General features: G+C 39.9%; 1 protein-coding gene across 1 annotated transcript; it reads left to right on the top strand.

Annotated features, from left to right (window-relative positions):
• Positions 1-2,719: 2,719 nt before the first annotated feature.
• flrt1a (fibronectin leucine rich transmembrane protein 1a) lies at positions 2,720-22,485 on the top strand. The gene is made up of 2 exons (XM_072446582.1): positions 2,720-2,901; positions 18,376-22,485. The coding sequence occupies exon 2, from the start codon at positions 18,465-18,467 to the stop codon at positions 20,463-20,465; it is 2,001 nt and encodes a 666-aa protein (XP_072302683.1). The 5' UTR covers positions 2,720-2,901; positions 18,376-18,464; the 3' UTR covers positions 20,466-22,485.
• The last annotated feature ends 998 nt before the right edge of the window (positions 22,486-23,483 follow it).

Below are 23,483 nucleotides of genomic sequence, written 5' to 3'. Positions count from 1 at the left end.
TTCACACAATGAAAACAGACATTGGTTTTTAAATCTGAGTAACTTCTTAGCTCTGACAAATCCTTAAGCGCATTGTTAATAATCACATGCATTCATTTTCAGCTGTGTGTACGACTTTGAAACAGCTTTGTGGTGGACCACCCAAGCACAGCCAATGAGGACGCTGCTTTCAGCTCTTCATGGTTGAAGAGACAAAATATGTTACTATTAGATGCAGACAGCTGGCAGCGGTTTCATTTTGTCACAAAGTGCTGCTGTTACAAGATGCTCATTCAGGAAAATCCATCTTTAATAAGATATTCCTTTATTGTCCCACATGGGGAAATTTCATGAAATTAATGGAGATAATACTGCGGTGAAAGATTTTAGTTTTAGTTTTGTTTTCTTTTAAACTAAATAAACAGAATCCGATGGCCAATATAACATTATAAATAAAAAGTGCTTTCTGTGAAAAAAAAAAATCCAATACAATACCTTCAAAATGTTCAGCCTTAAGTTAATATGATTTATTATTGCCAAAAATAGGCGAGGACAGGAGTCTTATTTCACTGTGCTGTTGAATTTTGCTTCTGTTAAGTCTAAGCTGCTGATCCAGATTGGAGCTGTGTGGCTCCAGATGGAAGACAAAGACACTTTATAAAATCAAGCTTTCCTGATTCAGCATGTCCAGGCCTTAGCTCATGTGCCGCACAAGAGCAGCAGTAGCTCTGGAGCAGCTGTTTTAAGGGGCATCACAGTGAGCCGAGAGTCTGGCCCGGGCCACTGTCACTCATGATGGACGGCTGATGTTAAGGCCGGTGCATCCTCCAAGGTCAACCAGGAGCAGATTGGCACCGTTCCAACTGGATATTTCAGCTCAGAATATTGGAGATATGCAACCCAACCGGCGCACGTGTCACAGCCGAGAATCGAAAGGTCAGTTTAAAGTGCCACAGCGATGATAGGCAAAAATGATGGGATGTGGCGACAAAGTCAGAAGAGGAAAGAAGAGGTGGTCCCAGTGACAGGACAAGGTTATTACATGATTAAAAGATGCCGATGGAGTTTGACATAATCACTTCACTCAAATGAGCAGTTGCTAAACACTGATTTATCTACGTCTATAGGAACTGCTTGTGGAGTTGACGTGAACGTTGGGGCTTCCATTTAATGTATTTCTAACTTCCTTTATTACTTGTCCCTTGACATAAAATTGCACTTTTCCTCCTGAATACTAATGTAGTTCAGTTCATCCCACCACCTCAATCTTATAGTTCAATTATTTGACTCTTCAGAGAAAGAAGAAAGACTTAAAGAACTTTCTGTCAAGAGGGTGATATGGCCTTAACATTTAATGTGATATAAAGACAAAAACCCACAGTAAAATATAATGATGGTATGATTGATGCTGGACAAACTAATTAATGGTTAAATATTTGCAGTAACTAATTAAGGACATTATATCATAGCTATAAGTTCTGCTTATCTCACAGCCCTTGTCATTATCACCAGTAGTGTTTTAGGTTCTGCAGAGCCTCCAGAGTTGTTTTTGTGTAAGCACAATTAGCTGCAGTCTCTGTCTGTATCCCCTTGCAACAGCGAGGAAAAAGAATGATATTGTAATTTTAAATTTCATATTGCCACAAAAGCTTCTAGGCTCTACACACAATTGGTATCGGTGACTCTCTCTATCTTATCTCTGGTCAATATATCGTGAATAATATGATGTGACCCAGACATATTGTAACTTCTAAGTTTGATTCTACTTGTCTACTGTATATCTTCATATTAATGATTTGTGATCTCAACATTTTAGGATTGGAACATTATATTATAACCATACTTGAGTAGCAGCTGATGTTATTGTCCATATCTTGCCTTCTTGTTGTTTTATGTAGTACAGATTACATTAATTGCACTGTGCCAAAAGGAAATATTTGATCATCCGTTGATTACACTTCAGTTTATGCAGCGGTTACATATGCTTGGTCTATGTTTGGACTCATTGACAAAAAAGTCCAAAAAATACATTTATTCTCTTTCAACTCAAACAATATTTTAAAGCAACAACGGCAGGCGTTGCATGATGCTCGGCGGTCTTGACAAGCGCAGAAATCTGACCCGACGGAAAGATGGCGTGCTGTCGACGCGAGGCACAGGGCTGCCAGCCAAAGCTCAGGGCTCACTCGGGACTGTGGAGGAAATTGTCGGACACTGTTTGGTATGCTAGGCCCCCACATGTCATTTACCATTTTCTGTTCCACAAGAGTGTGACAAAATCCTGAAAGAGTAGCCCGGGAGCAGGTCGGGGCAAAGGAAAATAGATTAAGGCAAAAACTTGGTGTAAGGAAACTTTTTTAAGCTTTTGAAAATAGATTGACCTCCTCGTCATCCAACAGAAGAAACAAATGAGGTGGAATGATCAAACTTTTTGGATATCGCTGACTTTTATTTCTATAATTGCTCCCTTAAGTTGACTTTTAGTGGGTCTGATTAAATGGAGTTCCAGTCATTCAAATCTCAAGCCTGATTTATTTGGTGTGTTTGCAGTTTGTAAATCACATTCGATTTAATCAGTGGTTTCTCTCAGCTTGGAGCAGATTAAGATGAGCAATAAAAATACATAATTTAGAACGACTGTGACAGATCTTTAGCACATAACACTTTCATCGCTGGTCGGACTTTGAGTGACACTTTGGTCCACTGTGAACCGTTCTGATTTGTCTGTTTTTATTTCTGCAGGGATTGTGTGAGGTCGTGAGGTGACATCTAAACAACATCAGAGCTGGACATAAGAGCAGACGCCACACAGTTGGTCCTGACCAGTCCCGGAGCAGGTCTAGACTGGCTTTGAAAACACTCAGTGACACAAGTGCAAATGGTGCTGCAGCCTCTCCACCCCTGGACGCCCCACTTCAGAAAGTAAGTAGCCTTTACGGAAGTAGGGTCTACAATTGTGCAAGTGCATTATGGCTTCAACCTGGTTATTTTATTCAAGCGGATGTGAAATGGCTGGATTCCTAAAATAACGTCATACAATCAAAATCCAAACTACAGGGTTGTAACAGTTGATTGGTGAATTTCAGTATTTGAAGCTTTCACTGCATTGCAAGTGGTGAAATAGAAAAAGGGTATGCAGGACACATTATTTTCAATTTACATTTTGAATTTGGGAGGTCATCTTTGGAAACTTTCTTATAAAAATGTAAGAAAACTGGTATTAGATGTTTTTATCATGTCATAAAAAATAAATAATAAAAATATATATTTGGGAAAATGGACCAGCCAGGTTCATTTTGTTGACATATTAGGTACAAAAATGTACTGGTGGGATTTTGGAAATCTTGAGTAGTCTAAGCTAGAGCTATTTCTGATTTTGTTTCATTTTTTTGAGTTAAAATTAAATTACAATTGGATATCAACAAATCCTTCAGTTTAATCCGTCAAAATCTTGTTTAGCACAAAACTGTAAAGTTGGGTGGATATGTGCCACTTTTACAGGTAATTTTATCGCTTTATGGGGAAAAATGCATTTTGAGAAAATGGTCTTGTTGAACTTGTATGTTTTTATCATTTGTGTGCTGTCATATTTCCCCCTTTGCCCCAGCTCACCCTTGAAAAAGAGATCTCGATCTCAGTGGTTTATTACCCGGTTATTGGTTCATTCATTTCCACCGCTTGTTCCCGTTAGGGGTAGTGGGTGACTGGAGCCTATCCCAGCGACTATGGGCCTTGGCGGGGTTCACCCTGGACAGGGGCCAGCTCGCAGGGTTTCCTAAGGTTATTAAAATAATAATAATAATAATAATAATAATATAATGATGCATTATATTTATACATTCAGTAAAATTTAATTATTTTTTGTAATGCTCGAAATCATAACAGCAGTTGCCTCGAAAGGCGACAGTGTAAAACAGATTAAACAGCGTTCATTGGAAATTAGAAAATGTCCCAACATCCCCTGTCCTTAGACCTTTCTTCCCTGCAATGAAAAACTACAAAACCTCTTTTGGAAAAAGTAGAAGCCTCAGAGGCACGTCAATTTGCAGGTAGACAGTGATAGACATTGTATTATTCATTCACTCCCCACTTGATGGTGGTAAGCTACTATTGTAGCCACAGCTGCCCTGGGGCAGGGGCAAGGCTACCAATCCCACTGTAGACTGAGATATCTGACCTGTGTAACCTATAACACCACATAGCAATATACCGGGAGTCTATTGCTGCATGTGCAGTATAATATAGTGTGCATGTGCAGTACAATATAGTATTTCTGTGCAGTAGAATATAGTCTGCATGTGCAGTACAATATAGTCTGCATGTGCAGTAGAATATAGTCTGCATGTGCAGTACAATATAGTCTGCATGTGCAGTAGAATATAGTCTGCATGTGCAGTACAATATAGTCTGCATGTGCAGTAGAATATAGTCTGCATGTGCAGTACAATATAGTCTGCATGTGCAGTAGAATATAGTCTGCATGTGCAGTACAATATAGTCTGCATGTGCAGTACGATATAGTCTGCATGTGCAGTACAATATAGTCTGCATGTGCAGTACGATATAGTCTGCATGTGCAGTACGATATAGTCTGCATGTGCAGTACGATATAGTCTGCATGTGCAGTACGATATAGTCTGCATGTGCAGTACGATATAGTCTGTATGTGCAGTACGATATAGTCTGTATGTGCAGTACGATATAGTCTGCATGTGCAGTACGATATAGTCTGCATGTGCAGTACGATATAGTCTGCATGTGCAGTACAATATAGTCTGCATGTGCAGAATATAGTCTGCATGTGCAGTACAATATAGTCTGCATGTGCAGTACAATATAGTCTGCATGTGCAGTAGAATATAGTCTGCATGTGCAGTAGAATATAGTCTGCATGTGCAGTACAATATAGTCTGCATGTGCAGTAGAATATAGTCTGCATGTGCAGTACAATATAGTCTGCATGTGCAGTACAATATAGACTATTGTGAGCTGCTGCATACAAGGCGCTCCTCATGCCGTTCTTGGCAAGCACCTCCTGCACAGAGCACGAGCCGAGACTTTTTACACTGGGGCACAGCCGATTTATACTGGGACACGTGCCCCAGTAAAAAGGGTCTGATGATTTCCCTGATGCAAACACACTCCCAGTAAGGATGTATGTTTTTTCAAAATTTTTCATTGCAATAAAAAAATCCACAAAGAAAAAAACTGCTTATATTTTAGTCTTTTCTTTTTTGCTGTTGTTGATAAAATAGTACGTGGCGGAGCTGTAAATGTAATAATCTTTATAATATAACAATTTAACCATGATTACTTCTGTCTGATCTCCTTCTGTAATGACACTTAGTTGAACAGAGTCTGGCGAGTGAGTCACGCAGCAGCACAGAGTCTGTACACACACTTCCACAGAGCCAGCTGCACCGAGGTCATGTGTGACTGACAGTGATTGGTCATTACAGCTGTCAATCATCCATTTTATGCCCTTCTGTCGGCAAAGACCTGAGTGACTGATGACCAACAAGATTTATGGCCACCTCAACCAGGAGAAATTATTAAAAAGTTAAAAAATGCACTGAATGTATTTTTCTCTATAAATGTGAAGAAACATCACAAATGAACAATTACAGTATTCACAATTTCTGAATAAAACAAAAGTGAAGTCCTTAATTTTCTTTCATTCTAATACATTACTGTTCCAATAGCTTGCGACCTGCTTCATGAAATGAAACTTTCTGAATGCAAAAGTATAAAGTTATTGTGACGTGTTAACACGCACTGTCCCAATCAAATAAATAAACAAACAAATGTTAAAATATATAGAATATAGTCCATATATACCGGTAGTCTGAAAACTGAAAACCGTTCCCTTCCAATAGGCCAACTGTAGACAAATATTGACAAAAAGAAAGGCAGAAATCATCTTAACATGTTAAACAGCACAATGAAACTGACCACAGCTAGGAAAAACAATACTCCTTTTAGAGTTTTGAACATTTTGAGTGCAGTTTAGTCAACAGAAGTAGGATCAAAAAGGTAAAAGTTTGTGTTAAAACTACATTGTTTGTTTGTATTAGTTTTACTTAATGGCGCTATAATTAATTTTCTAAGTTGCATTGCAGATGTAATTTGCCCTTGGATTCAGATTGGATTAGGTCAGAGTGGATTTGGACTGCCTAATGCTTGCCAACATGAATTATTGCAGCCAGTTAAAGGAAAGTAAGCTTTTGTTCTTGTGCAAAGACGGTTTTAAACGGGAAGCAAAGAGCCCCTCATCACTTTGGTAAAGATAAATTGCAAAGATCCAACTAGTGTTCGTAGTTCAGGGGTAAATGCACATTGAGCCAATGCTGGAAAAAAAGCAATTTTGTTTCTAGGGTTGTCAAAAGTATCAAAAATCAAATACAAATTGATAATAAAACGTATATTGAAATTGATACTCATTTGAGCAAGCATCAATTCCAAAAGTGTTAGAATTATCTTGAGATAACATGGAAAGTACGATTATTTTGTGTTCTATCGGTATAGAGCATCAAGACTATTCCGTAGTATCAAATAATCAAGTTTAAAATTTGTATTATTGGGACAATTTGCTTTAATTCAGCCAATACATTAGAATACAATTCACATATATTTAGAGCCTACTTTAAACTTCTACTGGTATAGGCTGAACATAGTAACTGTGTGATGGAAACACATTCAGTTACAAAGAGATGCCGAATAGCCTTTTTAAATGCGAGCACTGTTATTTCCTGCACCAACGAATGTGTCATCTGCAGAAAGCCAATTGTTGTTGTTTGACTGGCGGCGTCATTACAGCTGTCACTTGCCTAAAAGGCAGAGAATCTGACAGAGGCAGAAGGAGGCACAGAAGTCTATACTGTCGACAGCTCCTGAGGCAGGAGAACATGAAAGTTTATTACAATTTATACCAAGTGTTGCCAGTCAAGTTTGGAGTTCTAAATGTTGAGTTATGATTTCAAATGCATTGGTAGAGAGCAGGAGACCGTTCACAGCAGTGAGTTTGGATGCTTGTACAGAAGTGGGCCCAAGTTGGCTTGGATTAAGGACTGACAGCTTGTCTGCTGCTAGAGCCACCAACTTAAGTGGCTTTAGCGGCATATATCTTTTAAATAGTGACTAAAAGATACATATATACTTTTACACACTATTTTAGTTGTTTTACGACCTAAGGGATATATAATTTACATGATTACTTGAGATTTTTTCCTCCACTATTTCTGTACTGGAAATGTTTGGTAGTTGGTTCTCTAGTCGTTTTTTTTTTTTTTTTACCGAACCTTAGTTTTTCATTAAATAAAATGAAATTAAAGATAAAGTTATTTGTCACTTCTTTTTTTTACCTTTGAGATAAAGGACAATCTGAGTGAGATGAGGGTCAGGACCGACATGCTCCCCAAAGATTCTCCTATATACATATATATATATATATATATATATATATATATATATATATATATATATATATATATATATATATATGGCAATATTGACAAAAATTATTAACAATTGACGTTATTGACTCAATATTTCTTTGTAATATATCATTAACAATATTCAGATAACATTATGTAAATTCAACAGAAATGTGTTAAAACATGGCTTCAAACATATTAGTTGAAGTTTAATTATGAAGAAAAATGTTATGTCTGTAAAATGAATCACAAAGTTTCCAACTTTATTTGAAAGTTTACATATTTTTCTTTGTTGCATTTTTTACTATAAACTCAGTATTCAAATTTTGAATATCTTCAGAACAACATACAATGTATTTGATATATTGTTCACTCCTACTTCCTTTATGTAATGATTACTGTTCAATGACATCTTATTTAATTATAAAACCATTATATTTTTCCTTACACGGTAGTAGTTTCTCAGGTGGGAGAGGGATTTTTGAGTTGCAAACATTCACTGATAAAAAAGAGGTTGCTAGGAGAAAAAGGCTGAATAGCCCTCAGTAGAGGTGCATTGTCATCTTGAATCATGGTTACGGTAAGTCCATATGTGAATGTAGTGAAAGTGCAAGTGTGAACATATCCTTTGTCTTTCTAATATGAGAAACAGACATTTTGTTTTTGACCGATGAGACTGTATTGATATGTTTTTCCACATATACTGTATGGGTTGACGTTGACCTAAACAAATAGTGCACATAACTTTCTTCTAGATACACAAATTCCTTTCATTTATATTCAGCACTGCGTAAGTGCTTTGACATCTGCTGCTAATGTGGCTGATACATTATTAAGGTTTAACATCTGTTCGAATGTCTAAAGAGCATTGTTGTTAATAGTACTGTTTTTCTTTGGAATCGCATGTGAATATGATATTGTTTACTTGCACTGAGCATTGTGGGTGCAGATGTAACCTGACTGGCCTGTTAGCTTGATGCTGCCTTCCTTTGTTTTTGTCTTAGGTTGATTTTCACCTTGGGAGCACAGGATTTCCTCAGCTGCGTCCAAATTCTACTCGATACAATTAGTCTACCAGAGTTGACTGGCACTGCCACAAATATAAAAATCCAATCAGAGTCTTAGCTGGAGCGTGACAACCACAGCCTCCCTGACTTTAAGGCACAAAATATATTTGCCTTTTTACCGAAAGTCTTATTAAAGATGATCACTTGCAATTTTTTTTAGATAGAAGGAAGATATCTTAGGAATAAATGGTTTATTTATTACATGTAGCAATAAACTAGTGACTTAAAAAGCAGTACAATTGCTATAAAAATTGGGATGCATTGATCAAAGGCTGGAATATGGAGACTGACAAACACTTCTGAAGTGTATTTGCTGCCATCTTCCACAAGTGTTATATAATACAAAATGTGCAGCAAACTACACAAAGCCACAGCAAAGAAAAATATCTACGGTATGTTCCTGGAAATTCTATGCATCATTTTGAGAAAATCTATGACCTCTGTGACCTCCTAGAGTTGGATTAATGGTGGCCCAAAAGGATCTTGACATGGCTGAAAAAAGCCATAGGATTGCTATGGAGGATAGCTTTAGCTCCAAAGATATAAACATCTATGGGACTCCAGGAAGCAGCCAGAAACATTGAAAGGTGGGATAGAGTGAATGAGCCAAATTAATACTTTTTGAGGTTTGGCTAATAGAGCACGTATAACATGGTTGACGTAACTGAGCTGGAATCATGGGACTGCAACTCTAGTACAGTGATTCTGACCCTGATGGTTTGACATACTTCTTGTATAGAAATGGCTCTGCATGATTCCTATTTTTCAACAACTGCACTGTCCCGGCTTTAACCTGTAGCTTTGACTTGTATTACAATGAAGCGCCTGGAAAGAATAATGATTGACAATCTAAAAGCAGATGTCTCATCCATTATTGATCCACTGCAGTTTGCGTATAAGCAAGGCCACAGCACAGCGGATGCAGTGATTAGTGTGTCCCACTTCATCTTAAAGCACTTGAAGGCACCAAACACGTATCCCGTATATGAGTGTTATTTGTAGACTTTAGTTCTGCCTTCGATACAGTGCAGCCTATGTTACAGATTAAAAAGCTGCTGAAGCTGAATGTAAATTCATGCGTGATAAAATGGTTTTCCAACAAGTAAGGCTAAATGGCACTCTTTCTAAAGCAATATCTTGTAACACTGGGGTGCCACAAAGGGCAGTGAGCTCACCTGTGCTTTTTGTGCTTTACACAGACAGTTGACAAATTAGCCATAGCCAAAACAAAATTGTAAAGATTACACAATTATTGTTAGTCTATAATCTGCAGCACACAGCCAATCAGTTGAGGTGAACAAATTTAAGGCCTGGTAAGGACCAGTATCTGCTCCTGAAGATGAAAGAGATCTTCTTTGATCCTAAGAATGTAACTGTGCACTGTACACAGTCTTAGGCCAAGATTTAAACACCGCCGCGGTGGGGCCCTGTCTCACAACCTCAGGAAGACCTTTGCCACATAGAACTGGAACGCAGATTCCCTTGTCTGGTCTTGGCTCTAGACACCAGCAGGAGGCCGCTCCGTGAGGTCCTCCGAGTCCGAGGTGGCTTGTATGGCACTAACATGTTCAAGATGTACTTTGGTCCTAGGCCATGGAGATACTTATACACAAGTAGAGCTGCTTTAAAGTCTATTCTCTGAGCCACAGTGAGCCAGTGCAGAGATGTGTTTCTGTTGTATTTATACAAGTGTGTTGTACTGCATTTAGCTGGTGACAGGCTCATGAACCATAGACGTGTGCAGCATTTTTATCTTATTTGGAAGTTGATATTGTATATACATTGATTTCAAGTATGTCTCTGAGTGATTGTGATTATGTGTGTAGTTTATGTCATGCAGCAGTCAATAATGTTTACCGTACCTTACCTCATTGTTTCTATCAATATGGCTAAAATGTGTTGAATAGAAGAGCTTCAGTGTAATCCAAGGTAGACATTCATTTCTACCTAAAAACAGCAAGTGGCAACATGAATAGAATCAGCAGTAGCCCTAGTAAGAAAATAAATTATGTTTTATTCTATAAGCCGGGGTGCCGGATTTTCAAACAGTGAAATGAGGAAGTAGATCCTAGTTCCTAACTCTGAGGCACATTGTTAGTATGTATGTATACATAAAACAAATATATATACATTTTGGGCCACTAGCACAGCTTTGAGAACAGCTTTTTCAGAAAGGAAAGTGAATCAGGGTGGACCACCCTTGCCAACTAGCTCTCATCCCAAAGTATCATGTAGCGAGACACAAGGCTCTTCCTTACATGTTTGCATTGATAAGATGTTTAACAATTAGAAGCAGCAGGAGAAGTCTGGACCGGAAGCACACCACAGTTCCAGTGATCTATTAATGTCTGCACCTCCCCAAGAACACATGAAGGACATCTCTGAAGCTAACCCAGAAAGATGGCCTTTGATGAAGACCTGGATGGAGTGCTTGAAGCAGTTCGAGCTGGAACACAAGAAAGGAAAGTGGAAACGTTGACAGTCATCACAAATAACTTTGCCAAGGAAAGATTTGGAATAGTGATCAAGAAAGGGAATACCATCATGTTAGAAAAACAACCTAGCAAGACAGAAAGAAAGATCAAACAACTAAGGAAATAGATTAAAACCTTGAACAGGCAATTTTAAAAAGCCTGTTTATAGGAAAAATAATGAATAGAACAATTAATATCTACTCTTTAAGATCAGCTTATAAGAACAAGAAGAACTGAGAGTTTGTTCAAAAGATGCAAGAGGAAAGCCCCATATCGCTTCACCAAGTCACTTCTGGGGGTGTCAAAGTCAGGAGCTCTAAAGAGGAGGTAGAAGGTTTTTTGAGGGGAACCGTCAGTGATCAGTCTCAAAATGAGCCTCTAGACTCTAGGAAATGTGCAATCTAGAAATAATAAGAGAAGCTGCAGCCAGCAAAGAGGCAAAGGGTCCAGCAACAGCTGCAGGAAATCAACTTCCAGTAATCCGGGGATTTATGATCAACCTGACGGTCACAACACCAACCCATGTGCAAGCAAGGTGTGTCTTGGTTGAACTTGAACAAATGGCAACCTGGGCAAAGATGATATTCAAACCCCGAAAATCAAGTTTCTTGTCATTTAAAAAGGATTAAAAAAGATTCAGGCTGTTTGTTCAAGGGGAGCTTATAACAAACATAAAGGGAAATCAAATCTAGTTTGACTCAGACAAGAACAACAGCACAAACACTGAGCAACAAATGTAAGAATGGCTAAGGCTGGTTTGCCTGGGAAGAATAAATGCTGGCTTGTCCAACATGGTCTTCTGCCACAGCTCATTTGGCTTCTCACGATCTACAAGGTCACCGTAACAGCTGTTGAGGGGATGGAAAAGAAGTGCAACAAGCACCTTCGTAGATGAATGGGAGTACCACCAATTTGTACATCTGTAGGGCTCTACACCAAGTCTGGACTGCTGCTACTTTTGTCCTCAACGTTCAACGTTTCCAAGTGAAGACTTTCCCAAGATTAAGTAATCTGAGAGGCAAGATTCAGAACAAGATCTGGGAGAAAGTGGTCTGCCAGCGACGCAATCAATGAAGCTGAAAGCGCCCTCAAGACCAGTGAAATCATTGGAAATACCTGCTCCAGACGACAGGGTCTAGGAACATCTAATTTCCAGCAGTGGTCCAAGTGCACCCTCAAGGAAATACAGATTTTGGTCCATGAGGAAGTCCGAAGCAGCATGGAAGAGGTAAGACATGCTAAGACTATAGGGCTTGGGGCTCAATGAGCCTGGACAAGGGGGGAATTGCCAAAAAGGGCCTTCACGTGGGCTGAACAGTGGCGAATGGGGCAATTTCGAATTTCCTTCATGCTCAGAGCAGTATGTAACACCTTACTCACACCCGTCATCCTGCAAAGGTGGGGATTGAGTGAGGATTACTTGTACAAGGTGTGGGGGAACGGGAACCATGGCACACATTCTATATGGCTGTACGACAGCTCAAAGCCAAGGAAGGTTGGTGGTGCCATGATAAGGTGCTAGTGGTGCTGGGGGACAATTTGGAGCAGGAAAGGAGAAAGAAACCCAACAAAAAACAAACCAGCCCGTAGCACTAATGCATTTGTAAAGGCAGGTGAAAAGCCAATTAGCCAAGGTGAAGGAAAGAATAATCTGCCCCAGTTATCTCAGGGATGGGAGATGATCACCGATTTGGAGAAGAAACTCATCTTTCCAGAAGTAATACTCTCCACCACTCTTAAACCAGACATAATTTCATGGTCTCCTGAAAGGAAAAAAGTCTTGAGTCGACAGTGCCATGTGAGGAGGGGAAACAAGCCAAGTTCCGACAGTTAGCCCAGGATGGTATTTCTCTATTTACTGCAGCTAAATAGAGAAATACCACAGATATTTTTAACAGATAAACAGATACTTCTTTCCCATCCACTTGTCCTATTGGTTAGCCTCTGTATGGCCCTCACCCTTTATCCCACACACCCACATTTAAGAGCAAAAATGTGAAGAGGTTGGTATTAGCGTAGGTTGTGTGGATATTGTATGGTAATTACATGACTGATGTCTTCAAAATCAGAAATATCCATCTCTTGTAAGAAAATTTTACTAGGTTTGTCAAAAGTATTCAAAATTGGATATTAATAGATACTAAACCTAGTGTAGATTCTAATCTGAGAAAGTATCAATACAAAAAAAAAAACATAGGGCAAAGGGGCAAATTTGAATTGTTCCTGAATTGTTTTCAAATAGACTTGACCTATATCAAAATTGGTATTGAGGCTTTCCCTTAGTATCGATATCGAGTTTGATATGTTACACATCAATTTTTACTTTGAGCAATCCAATCCAACATCTCCATACTCCATCTAGTGCTGCTTTCTATATTTAAATATATTCAAGTTATATGTTTCTAAACCAGAGACTATTCTTGTGTAAACCACTTCATTATAGTATTGCACAGCTTTGTTGCTATTGCACTGTGCCTAAATTACATTATTGATAACTGGTCTTTGTAAATATTCTGAGTTGTTTGCTGAATGTGTTCCCTACCGGAGTAAACAATGCAGCTACAATGACCTGCAAGACCACTTCTTTGTAACGCCTCACATCACACGTCAGGGCTGATACAAAAAACAAACACTACTACTACTGAAAGTGTTTTTCAGACTTCCTATAAGTGATCTGTTCTTCTGTTTCTACCTCTGTATCTACCTGCGTTGCACCAATGAAATTTCCCCATGTGGGACAATAAAGGATTATCTTATCTTATCTTATCTTACTAGGGATTTGGGATTGCGATGGTATAGGCGTTTGAAGATAAAATGAGCTGGTACACTATAGCTATCTGTTAAGCCACTGCAGGCACTGTAAGCTGCATACCACCAGGAAATAGAAAAGGTGACCTCAAATGCACCATGACTCATCAGAGTAAAAGCAAATCTAGGAGCGGTAAAAAGGCCAAAATAAGTAACATTCTCAAGGCCTCACATTTCTTTCACTGCAAGCAACCAATATCACTGACGTCAATAGGTTGAAGCACAGCAGCCATTTGGCGAGGCTAGATGTTTGTTTACTCGAGGGAAAGATTGTGATAATTACAGTGACACATCCACTGGAACATGTTGCTTCCCCGAGCTTTTGGTTTTAATTGTCCACAGTATTGCAAGCAAAATCTCTGTTAGCATTACGTTTAATTAAAAAATTAAACGTAATGCGGCTTTTGGGTGGTCATAGCAGTCAATACAAAAATAAATCGTTTGAAATGTCTATGTCCATAAATGTGTGTTAGTTCATAGTTTCAAATCTTTCTTATTTCACATGACTTTCACTTTTAATATTCAGATTTCGCTTTTTGCATTGCTTATTTCATTATTGATGCTTTAGTTAAGAATAACATTTAGTCTAGATCCATTATTTCTGCAAGTAATATGTCTTCATAAGCAAAAAACAATCTGTCAGTATTAAAAATTATAAGGGCTTTGTTGCATTTTTTTCTAATCTTGAACAATCCAAGATAGGGTGTTACATAGTTGAGTTTTTATACAGTTTAAAAATTTACTTTAGAGTAGACTTATTTTATATTTCAGATGCCAAATTTAGTAATTGAATTGTGATGATTTTTGGGCACCGACACAACTGAATTGATAAATCAATTTTCCTAGTAATTTCGTATTTATATATTTGTGTTTGCTAAAAACTGTGACTTAAAACCTTTAAGTAGAATGTATCCATGAACATGCTAAAAAAGGAAAAATATGCAGTCATAAGTACAAATACCTGCTCTCAAATGTAGTGAAGTAAAAGTAAAAAGTATCCACTGTAAAATTGACTCAAGTAAAGTTGGTACCTTGAAGTTGTACTTCAGTACAGTACTTTTACTTTTGTACTGTATTACTTTCCACTGCTGTTATACTACGTCTTTCTATTTCATATTAGATCTAGTTTAATCAATTTCTTTTTTTTCTATTCAATCCAAACTCCATTAAAATTATTAGTCATTGTGCTGACAGCATATTCAGATGCATGTACCATCTGTTCATGCCCACAACTTCCAAGAAAACCCACTGTTTTAGGCTCCTATTAGATTTATATAAACTCCTTGAAGTCAAATAGGGGCATTTAATTAGATGTAGACACATCAATAAAGTAGCCTTTTATAACAGAAACACAAATCTTTGTACATGTGACTAAACTGGGGTCGTTGTGTCAGCATCTGGAAGGAAAAACTGCTGAGTGCAAATCTAATCACTCCTTCATGCCAGGAAATTGGTGCAAGAAAAAAATGGTTATTGGACAGTGCATGACTTATTCAGCCCATGTTATTCAATCCGCCGCTATGGCATTCTTGTTTCAAAGTAAGATTAAAATTGCTGTTTTAATGCCCCTCTATGTCAAACAACATGCATCATAATTTATTAGCAGCTTTGCTTTGAAAATATGTCATGTGATGAATATAGATGACCTTTCTCCCCCTTTTATTCGCTGTGATGGCTGCTTAGTGGCTTTTGTTTTCGCTTCGTGACAAGTGATCATTTGGATGTCGCTCGCGTGAAAGAGAAATAATGACCAGAATGTATTGGTGTTTATTTTGTTTCAAGATTTGCAAAAACAGTTTTTTATCTTAATAGACTGGAGATTGCAGTGCATTACGGCAGAGACAGCCCATTCACATAAATCAAAATACTTCAACAGTTTTTATGATTAACCCAAATGAATAGGCCGTGCCACGCCGGCCCAGCATATTTTACGATGGCGGATTTCATTTCTGTCAACATCGCTGCCCCATTTTATGTCATCTCGTCTACATGTCCAAAACGCACACCAGATAAGCTTTGGAGCTCTATTATCTTTTCTTGGCCATCAGCAAAGTGGATTTTCTGATATATCTGCAGCCCCTTTGGTCAAACTAAATTCGTTTTGTAGTTTTTCCCCTGTCTCTGTGGATGTCTTAATGGTTTCTGGGGTTTGAGGTGTTTTTTGTTTTTTTTGCTCAAAGCTGATCTCTGTCACTCTGTCCCCCACGTGTGTCTGTCCTCTATGTAAATCGATCAGCCCTGGTTCCAGTATGAGGCGGGGGAGCTGTTGTTGTGAACAGTGGACAGAGCCTGAGGCGACGGGCTGTCTGGTTCATGCACACTGGCCCACATCCACAGATGACCCCCTGCAGCATTGAGGACTCAATCACAGCCTATAGATTTAAACATATGGGTCAATGTCCCATGACCCCCTTCTGCAGTGAGGCAGCCACCAATGTATTATTGGCTAAAGTGATAATAATACAAGGGAATGTACATTCACTATTTTCTACAAATATGTATATCAATATTTAAGTATGCATCTCTTCTCCATCACTTCTAAAAATGACATATAATGACGTATTTGCACATACAACATTCCACTTCAAATGGTGCTTCTATAATCACTTACAAATAAAACATAACCTTGAGTACAATTAGCCAATTGATGCAACACTTGCAACACACTGAACTGAAAATAGGCCATCCCAAACTGTCTAACCCTGTGACACATATTTTATCATCAATATTGACACATTTATCCAACCTTAGGAACTGTCCCTCCAACTATCCCTCTTTATAACTTTCCCTTTTCTAAATAATAAAATGACACATTCCCCCAGGGCCCTTAGGCCTGGTTTCACAAACACACAGGGCCCGTGCGTCCGGGACAGTCCCACAAAGAATTGCTGTATGCCCTTTGCATTAAGCTACACAATAGCAGCAGCGAAATGACCAACCACCAGAGGCAATAAGTTAAAACGTCTGTGTGCTTTTCTTTGTAGCACCTGCTTAATCCAGAGGATCACAGCTCAATGTGCTCTGTTAATCTCTCTGGCTAGCTGCACATGCACTCCAGTCCCTCACCACATCTATCTTGTTTTTAAGGGCTGACCCAAATACTCCTGAGCTGAAGACTCTCGCAGCCAAAGCTCCCGGGATTCAAAAGTCATCCATTCTTTAGCATCACTCACACTTTTGTGGAGTTTCTTGTAAAATGCTGTCACTATTGTTCATATCTCCCCTCACATGTGGACACACACTGAGGTGTAGAGCGCTCATTCATACTAGCCTGTACTCATAACATTTCCTGAATATTTTACTCCTCAGTTTTCACATTGCAAGCTCTGATACCACTCCAGTGTGGCGAGGGGATTGAAGTTGGAAAAGATGCGTAAAAGGGATTACTGAGAAGCATCTGAATTTACAGAGAAAAAAGCTGGGGGCACTGTACACAAATGCTGCTCTCATTTTAGAATCTAGCACAGTTGGACCACCATAAAAGTGAGGGCTGGATGAAAAATTCAAGATTCAGTTGTCAAAAACTTTTAGACTTGTCAAGTGACAAGGACAATAAAAAATATATGATAATAATAATAATATTTTTTGGATTAAAAAAATAATATAATGTCAACCAAGTTTGTTTTCCCTAAATGAAATGTAGTGCTGTAATAGATCGGTACATAGGGATTCATATATGCAAATATAGGTTTAGCAAAGTCATTCTCCTGCAAAGTTGTCATTCATTTAGGTAATTATGCCACTTGACTTCTGCTCCAGGGAATTCTGTGATCTGCATGAGAGCTATGCTCTTCTGTGGCGGATCACCTTGGATGTGTGAGCAAATCAATAGCACAGGCTGAATATGTTCTGCAGTGTGGGCCCAGCACTTAGACTAATGTGAGTGGTTAGTGAGGCTCATGATGAGCTGCACATGTCACTCGAAGTGTCCATTGCTATAATTTACCTTCTCTTACACTGGTTTCTTATAAGTTTAGGTTCATCGTGTAATAGACTCAAGTGTGGTACTGGAGGCACACATATTTACACAGTCCTAAATGTAGTGCCTGGTATTGTCATGTCACTCTGATGAATATTCTGCTCTTCAAGTTGTTGGATCTGAACTAAAACATGCTGTTCCTCCTTGATAATAACATGTGTTTCCGCTCTCTCTGGTGAACAAAGCCATCTGCTTGCACCTCCTAATGGGGTTGGAGCCTCTCAAGATCTCCTAAATTATTCAAGTTGGAAATCTCCTTAGGATTTTATACATGCAGAAGTTTTGGTTCTAAATGTAGACTTGAATATTTATTTAGACAATGACGTTCTTACAATAAAATCATTCCACTGCCTCTGCTTACCCACTTTCCGTCTTCAGTTTTAGGACTATAATCTTGGATTACTGCTCCTAATTCTGCCTAATGATTGCTGGCTCAACAGACACTTTTGTGTATTTTGGCTGCTAGGCAGTGGCTCAAATTTGTCAGAGGCTTTAACCGTCTGAGTTTCGTCTATGTGTACATTTATATTATAAAGCAATAAGCCGTAGTTGTGTAAACTTGTGACATTGGACTTTATTGAGCACTTGTGAATCATGAATCAATAAAGACTATTTCTCTTTTCTGTGTCTTTCAGGGTGGAGGTCACAGGATATCAGCTCTCTATGAGGATTTAAGGATTAACATCACACCTGAACAAGAGAAATTGAATTTCTTTTCTCCACAATGGCCCCTGGAGGCGTGGCTATACTCCAAGATTTGCTGGTCCTCCTGTGTGTGGCACTGCACTTGGCCACAGCCACGATACAAGGATACATTGGAGACAGGGACATATGCCCCTCTGTGTGCAGATGTGATGAGGACTTTATTTACTGTAATGACCGAGGTCTGAGCTCCATTCCTTCACTGCCTCCCACAGCCTCAGTGCTCTACCTTCAGAACAACCAGATCAACAACCCGGGCCTTCCCACTTCACTAGAGCACCACCTGGCTGTCCGGGTGGTCTACCTCTATGACAATGAACTAGATGAGTTCCCTGTTCACCTGCCCCCCTCTGTGCGAGAACTGCATCTACAAGACAACAACATCCGCACGATCCCCCGCAGTGCTCTGGCCAGGATGCCTTTGCTAGAGAAGCTCCATCTAGATGACAACTCCATCTCCACTGTTAGCATTGAGGACCAGGCCTTTGCAGACAACCCACGTCTTCGGCTGCTCTTCTTGTCCCGTAACCACTTATCCAGTATCCCTTCTGGATTGCCTGCCTCGTTAGAGGAGCTCCGCCTAGATGACAACCGAATCTCTACAATTCCAACCCATGCTTTCCGGGGCCTAGCATCACTTCGATGTTTAGTCCTTGATGGGAATCTCTTAGCAAACCAGCGCATTGCAGATGACACATTCTCTCGTCTCTCCAATCTAACTGAATTGTCTCTGGTGCGTAACTCTCTTCAGACTCCTCCTGTGAATCTTCCCAGCTCCCACCTGCTGCGTCTGTCTCTACAGGAAAATGCTATGATTCACATCCCACGGGGCTCCCTGGACGGCATGCACAGACTGCAGAGACTGGACCTGTCTGGGAACAACCTGACCACTCTGCCCAGGGGGCTATTCAAAGACCTGGACAGCCTTGCTCAGCTGCTAGTGCGGGGCAACCCTTGGCATTGCAGCTGCAACCTGCGCTGGCTGTACGACTGGCTGAAGGCCCGTGGCAATGGCATCACTGTGAGGGGCCTCACTTGCCAGTCGCCAGACCGCGTCCGGGACATGCCCCTGATGGACCTTGGCAGTGAGATGGAGGAGTGTGAAGTAGTTAGGACTCCAGACAGAGTAAACAGGATCCCAAATGGCATGGATCTCTCCACCACCCAAACCCCTCCACAGGGCTCGCTGTTCACCCTGCGCTCCAACAAGAAAGGCCCGGTTCTTCCCGACATTGACTACACTTTGAGCAGCAGTGGAGTAGGGAAGAGCCTGGCCCTAAATGTGAAGCCTCTGTCCCACAGCAGTGTGCGTGTGACCTGGAGCGTAGCCCAGCCCAGCTCTTCCTTCAGGCTTAGCTGGCTCCGACTGGGGAATGAAAACAACCGTGGCTCCATCACAGAGACCCTGGTGCGAGGGGATAAGCGCGAGTACCTGCTGACAGCTCTGCAGCCACGCTCCAGCTACATCATCTGCATGGTGCCGCTGCCGGCGGAAAGTACAGGAGGTATGCCCACAGAGTCTGATGAGGCGCTGGTGTGTGCAAAAGCTGAAACCTCAGAGCCCAGCTCACTTGAGGAAGAGGAGAAGGATGAGTCTCAACAGATGGCAAATTTACCTTTAGTAGGAATCATTGGCGGGGCTTCTGCCATTGTATCTCTGGCTCTTATATTTGGTTTCTTCTGCTGGTATTGCCATAGGACTGGACATCTATGCTCTCGTGACCATTACACTAGAAATGGCTCTAGAAAAAGCAAGACCTATGACGATTACATTGAATCTGGCACAAAAAAGGACAACACTATTTTGGAGATCCGAGGTCCGGGATTCCAGATGACACCGATGGCCGCTTGCCCACCGATGCAGCCTAAACCGCTACGAGAGGATTACATCATTCACACCATTTTCCCATCCAACGGCACTGGCATATATAAAGGTGCCGACAGTGTCTCCAATTCAGGACATGGCACCAACAGGGGCTATAGAGAAGGGGGAATCCCAGACATTGACTACTGTTACACATGATGTTCTAGACTTGTTCACGGTGGTAACAGCAGACTGTATAGATGCACAATTTCCCTTCGCATGAACACTGAAGCACCCCTCTGTGCCTTCTTCTGGTCTCCCATTCCAAAATGACCTTCTGTTTGTGGCAATGTGTGTGATTAACTGGCTCGGCAAACTGCGTGGGAACAGTTCACGGCAGGTGGCAGCAGCCGGTGCCCCAGGTGTAAATGCACAGCTGACTGTTTCTTCACCATCTTAGTAACAGCCTCTTTTATTTTCTGCTCTTTCCCTCTGACATGTAAGCAAGTGAATGTATATGCTAGAGAAAGGTCAACGTGAAAGAGAAGCAGTCCTTTTTCCATACACACCAACGGTCATTCATCCCTTCTACAGTTCGTAGTGTTATCCACTCATTGTTCTAAATGCCTCAACTATATCGATGTGCCCTACCAGCTATCTAGGGGAAAGGGCTTTGTGAAGCTGTGAATTGTTCTATTTCAAACAAACCCAATAACCACTTGTCTTAAAGTAGGCTTGTTTTTCATTAGCTGGCAGGGAGAGCGTCTTATCAGGGCGGGTGCCTCGGTTATACCTCTGAGTTCAGTATTGTAGTGTTGCATCAGACAATGGTGCTGCACACGTGTAGATAATTTCCTTGAATACAGAACAGGCTATGTTTAATAAAATGCTTTGCTATTTTTATCAGTGGTGTATCAACTCATGCACAGCTCTTTATTATTTATAATTTTGTTATTTCGTATGTGATGTTTATGTCTGGCTTAATTTGATCTATGATTTTCATCAAAACCTGTTAGAACAATGGAGATGAAGACCAGCATGTTAACATATGACCTTTAATCTTGTCTTTTGATTTGTGTCTGTGTGCTAATCCTGTTCCTTTAGTAAAAGTCATACTGTGTTTTGAGTTTGAAGATGTTTTCCTCCATATTTTAAAAAGTAACTACCCCGTAGTATCCCGATTAAAAAAAACATTTGATAAAAGAGGGTAGATAAGAGACAAAAGCAAGGATGGGCGGGACCTGGACCTGTAATTGACAGCAACTGTCACAACACAGTAATGGAACTCCTCCCCATGACTTTGTGAGGTTGCAATCATATAATACAGTAGCAATGCTGTGACGGCATGGACTATACATAAAAAGTAAAATAATTTGAAACCTAATTTAAACAGCTTGTTTATTGAGGGGGAAGTTACTCTTTACACTCACAATGTTTTCGTCATAGAATGAAAAGTATATCCTAATATGAGGGGCTGTCTCTTGTACGTCAAAAAAATAGGGGAATGAAATCATGGAGACTGAAACCGCAACACTGTTGACCTGCACTGTGGAGCAGTGGCCGAGCCGTGAGTGAAGTAGTAGTAGTAGCTTGGACTGTTTGTTTTTGCAGGGTCCACTCATTCCACCTCTTTTATTACCGAGCAGCACTAAAAATGTAAATGCACTTAGCAGAGAACAGTGAATGAATGAAAGGACGTGCGGAAGGGAGACAGGGGTTAGAGAAACATCTCCAGGCACTGGCAAAGATGCAGAATTGATGGCTCTGGACCGATGGAAGTTTCCTAGCGCTTAAATCGGTTGTCACACTCCGCTCTCTCCCCTTGGGTTTAATGTTGTCCATCACTTGTTTACCACTGTGTGGCTTCCAAAGGGAAAACCAGTCGTGCTTCCTTGACTGATGTGTCAGCCGATTACGTGTTTTTTTTCAGTTTGACAAATGTGTAAGTGGAATGTAAATTTGATCTTGCATCCAAAAATCGTCGGTTCAACCATCATAACAACGTCATAATTCTGTTTTTGGGAATGTTGATGAACATGTAATTTGCTATTCAACAGTGGGCCTATAGACACTTCATCATTTGTATAAATAAAATCATGGCCACAGCTGATTGATAAGTTTATTTTGGTGAAAATATAGAAAGTGATGGTGCCATAACGTTGCTTATATGAGATGTGTGTCAAATTTACTTTATGAATTGAGCTCCAGAGGGAATCAATAAAGTTTTATAATCTTGTTATTACTGTAACCTCTCTTTTTAACTCAAAGGGTAATAATGTCATAATACTCAAGTCTTACCACATAATGGGATAAACCAGACATCAAATAAGCTTATACTCTACCTTGTTGTTCATTATCCTTATAGGCAATCTTACCCTGATCTCAAGTAATCTAGTTTATCTTTAAACAATTAGGAAGAAATTATTGAGATAACTTAAAGTAAATTACATTTCATTTGAAAGATGGTGCCCAGGCATCACCTACAATTTTAAAATGTCACATACATGACAAATGGCCATGAGTGTAAATTGGGAAAATCAGGCTTTCTTCATGAATGTATATTTGAATATGCCCTCTGAAGTCTATTGATTCTCATATTCGTCTATACAGTGTATTGTGTGAGACAAAAAGTACCATTGTCAAGTCAAAGCAAAAGCCGAAAAGCAGTAGGCTTTTCGGCATGAGTTTGGTTTATTTTGTGCTCATGAACCATGCTGTATCACAGCACGCTATAAATAACACTTAATATAGCGTTTTGTAATGCCTCTGATTAAGTTATTGGAAAAAGCACAAGATGCATTAAAATCACAATACAATCAAATAAAAAATGCATAAGTCATCAATATAAAATGTACTTAAAAACAAAATCATTTCAGTCATATACATAGCTAGAACTGTTTTGAGTCTAGTTTTGAGTCATTGTCAGAGTAGAGGCCTGTCGCACACCTTCAGGAAGATTTTTTCCAGATTTTAGATGCATAAAACTGAAAGGCAGATTCCCCATGTTTCGTCTTGACTCTGGCACCAGCAGGAGGCCGGTCTCTGAGGTCCTCAGAGTCCGAGATATATGGCACTAACATGTCTGAGGTGTACTTTAGTGCTAGGCCATGGAGAGACTTGTATACAAGCAAAGTTACTTTAAAGTCTATTCTCTGAGCCACAGGGAGCCACAGGGAGCCACAGGGAGCCACAGGGAGCCACAGGGAGCCACAGGGAGCCAGTGCAGACAAGTATGTA

This window comes from Eucyclogobius newberryi, unplaced genomic scaffold, assembly GCF_026437365.1.
Source record: "Eucyclogobius newberryi isolate DKJ021-1_F unplaced genomic scaffold, fEucNew1.0.hap1 SCAF_15, whole genome shotgun sequence".
NCBI lineage: Eukaryota > Metazoa > Chordata > Actinopteri > Gobiiformes > Gobiidae > Eucyclogobius > Eucyclogobius newberryi.
Note: the sequence above shows the minus strand (reverse complement) of the source record. Positions and strands in the feature narration are given on the sequence as shown.

Bases quoted from the DNA above. Each gene is read 5' to 3' on its own strand.
- flrt1a (XM_072446582.1), top strand. From the start codon at position 18,465: ATGGCCCCTGGAGGCGTGGCTATACTCCAAGATTTGCTGGTCCTCCTG.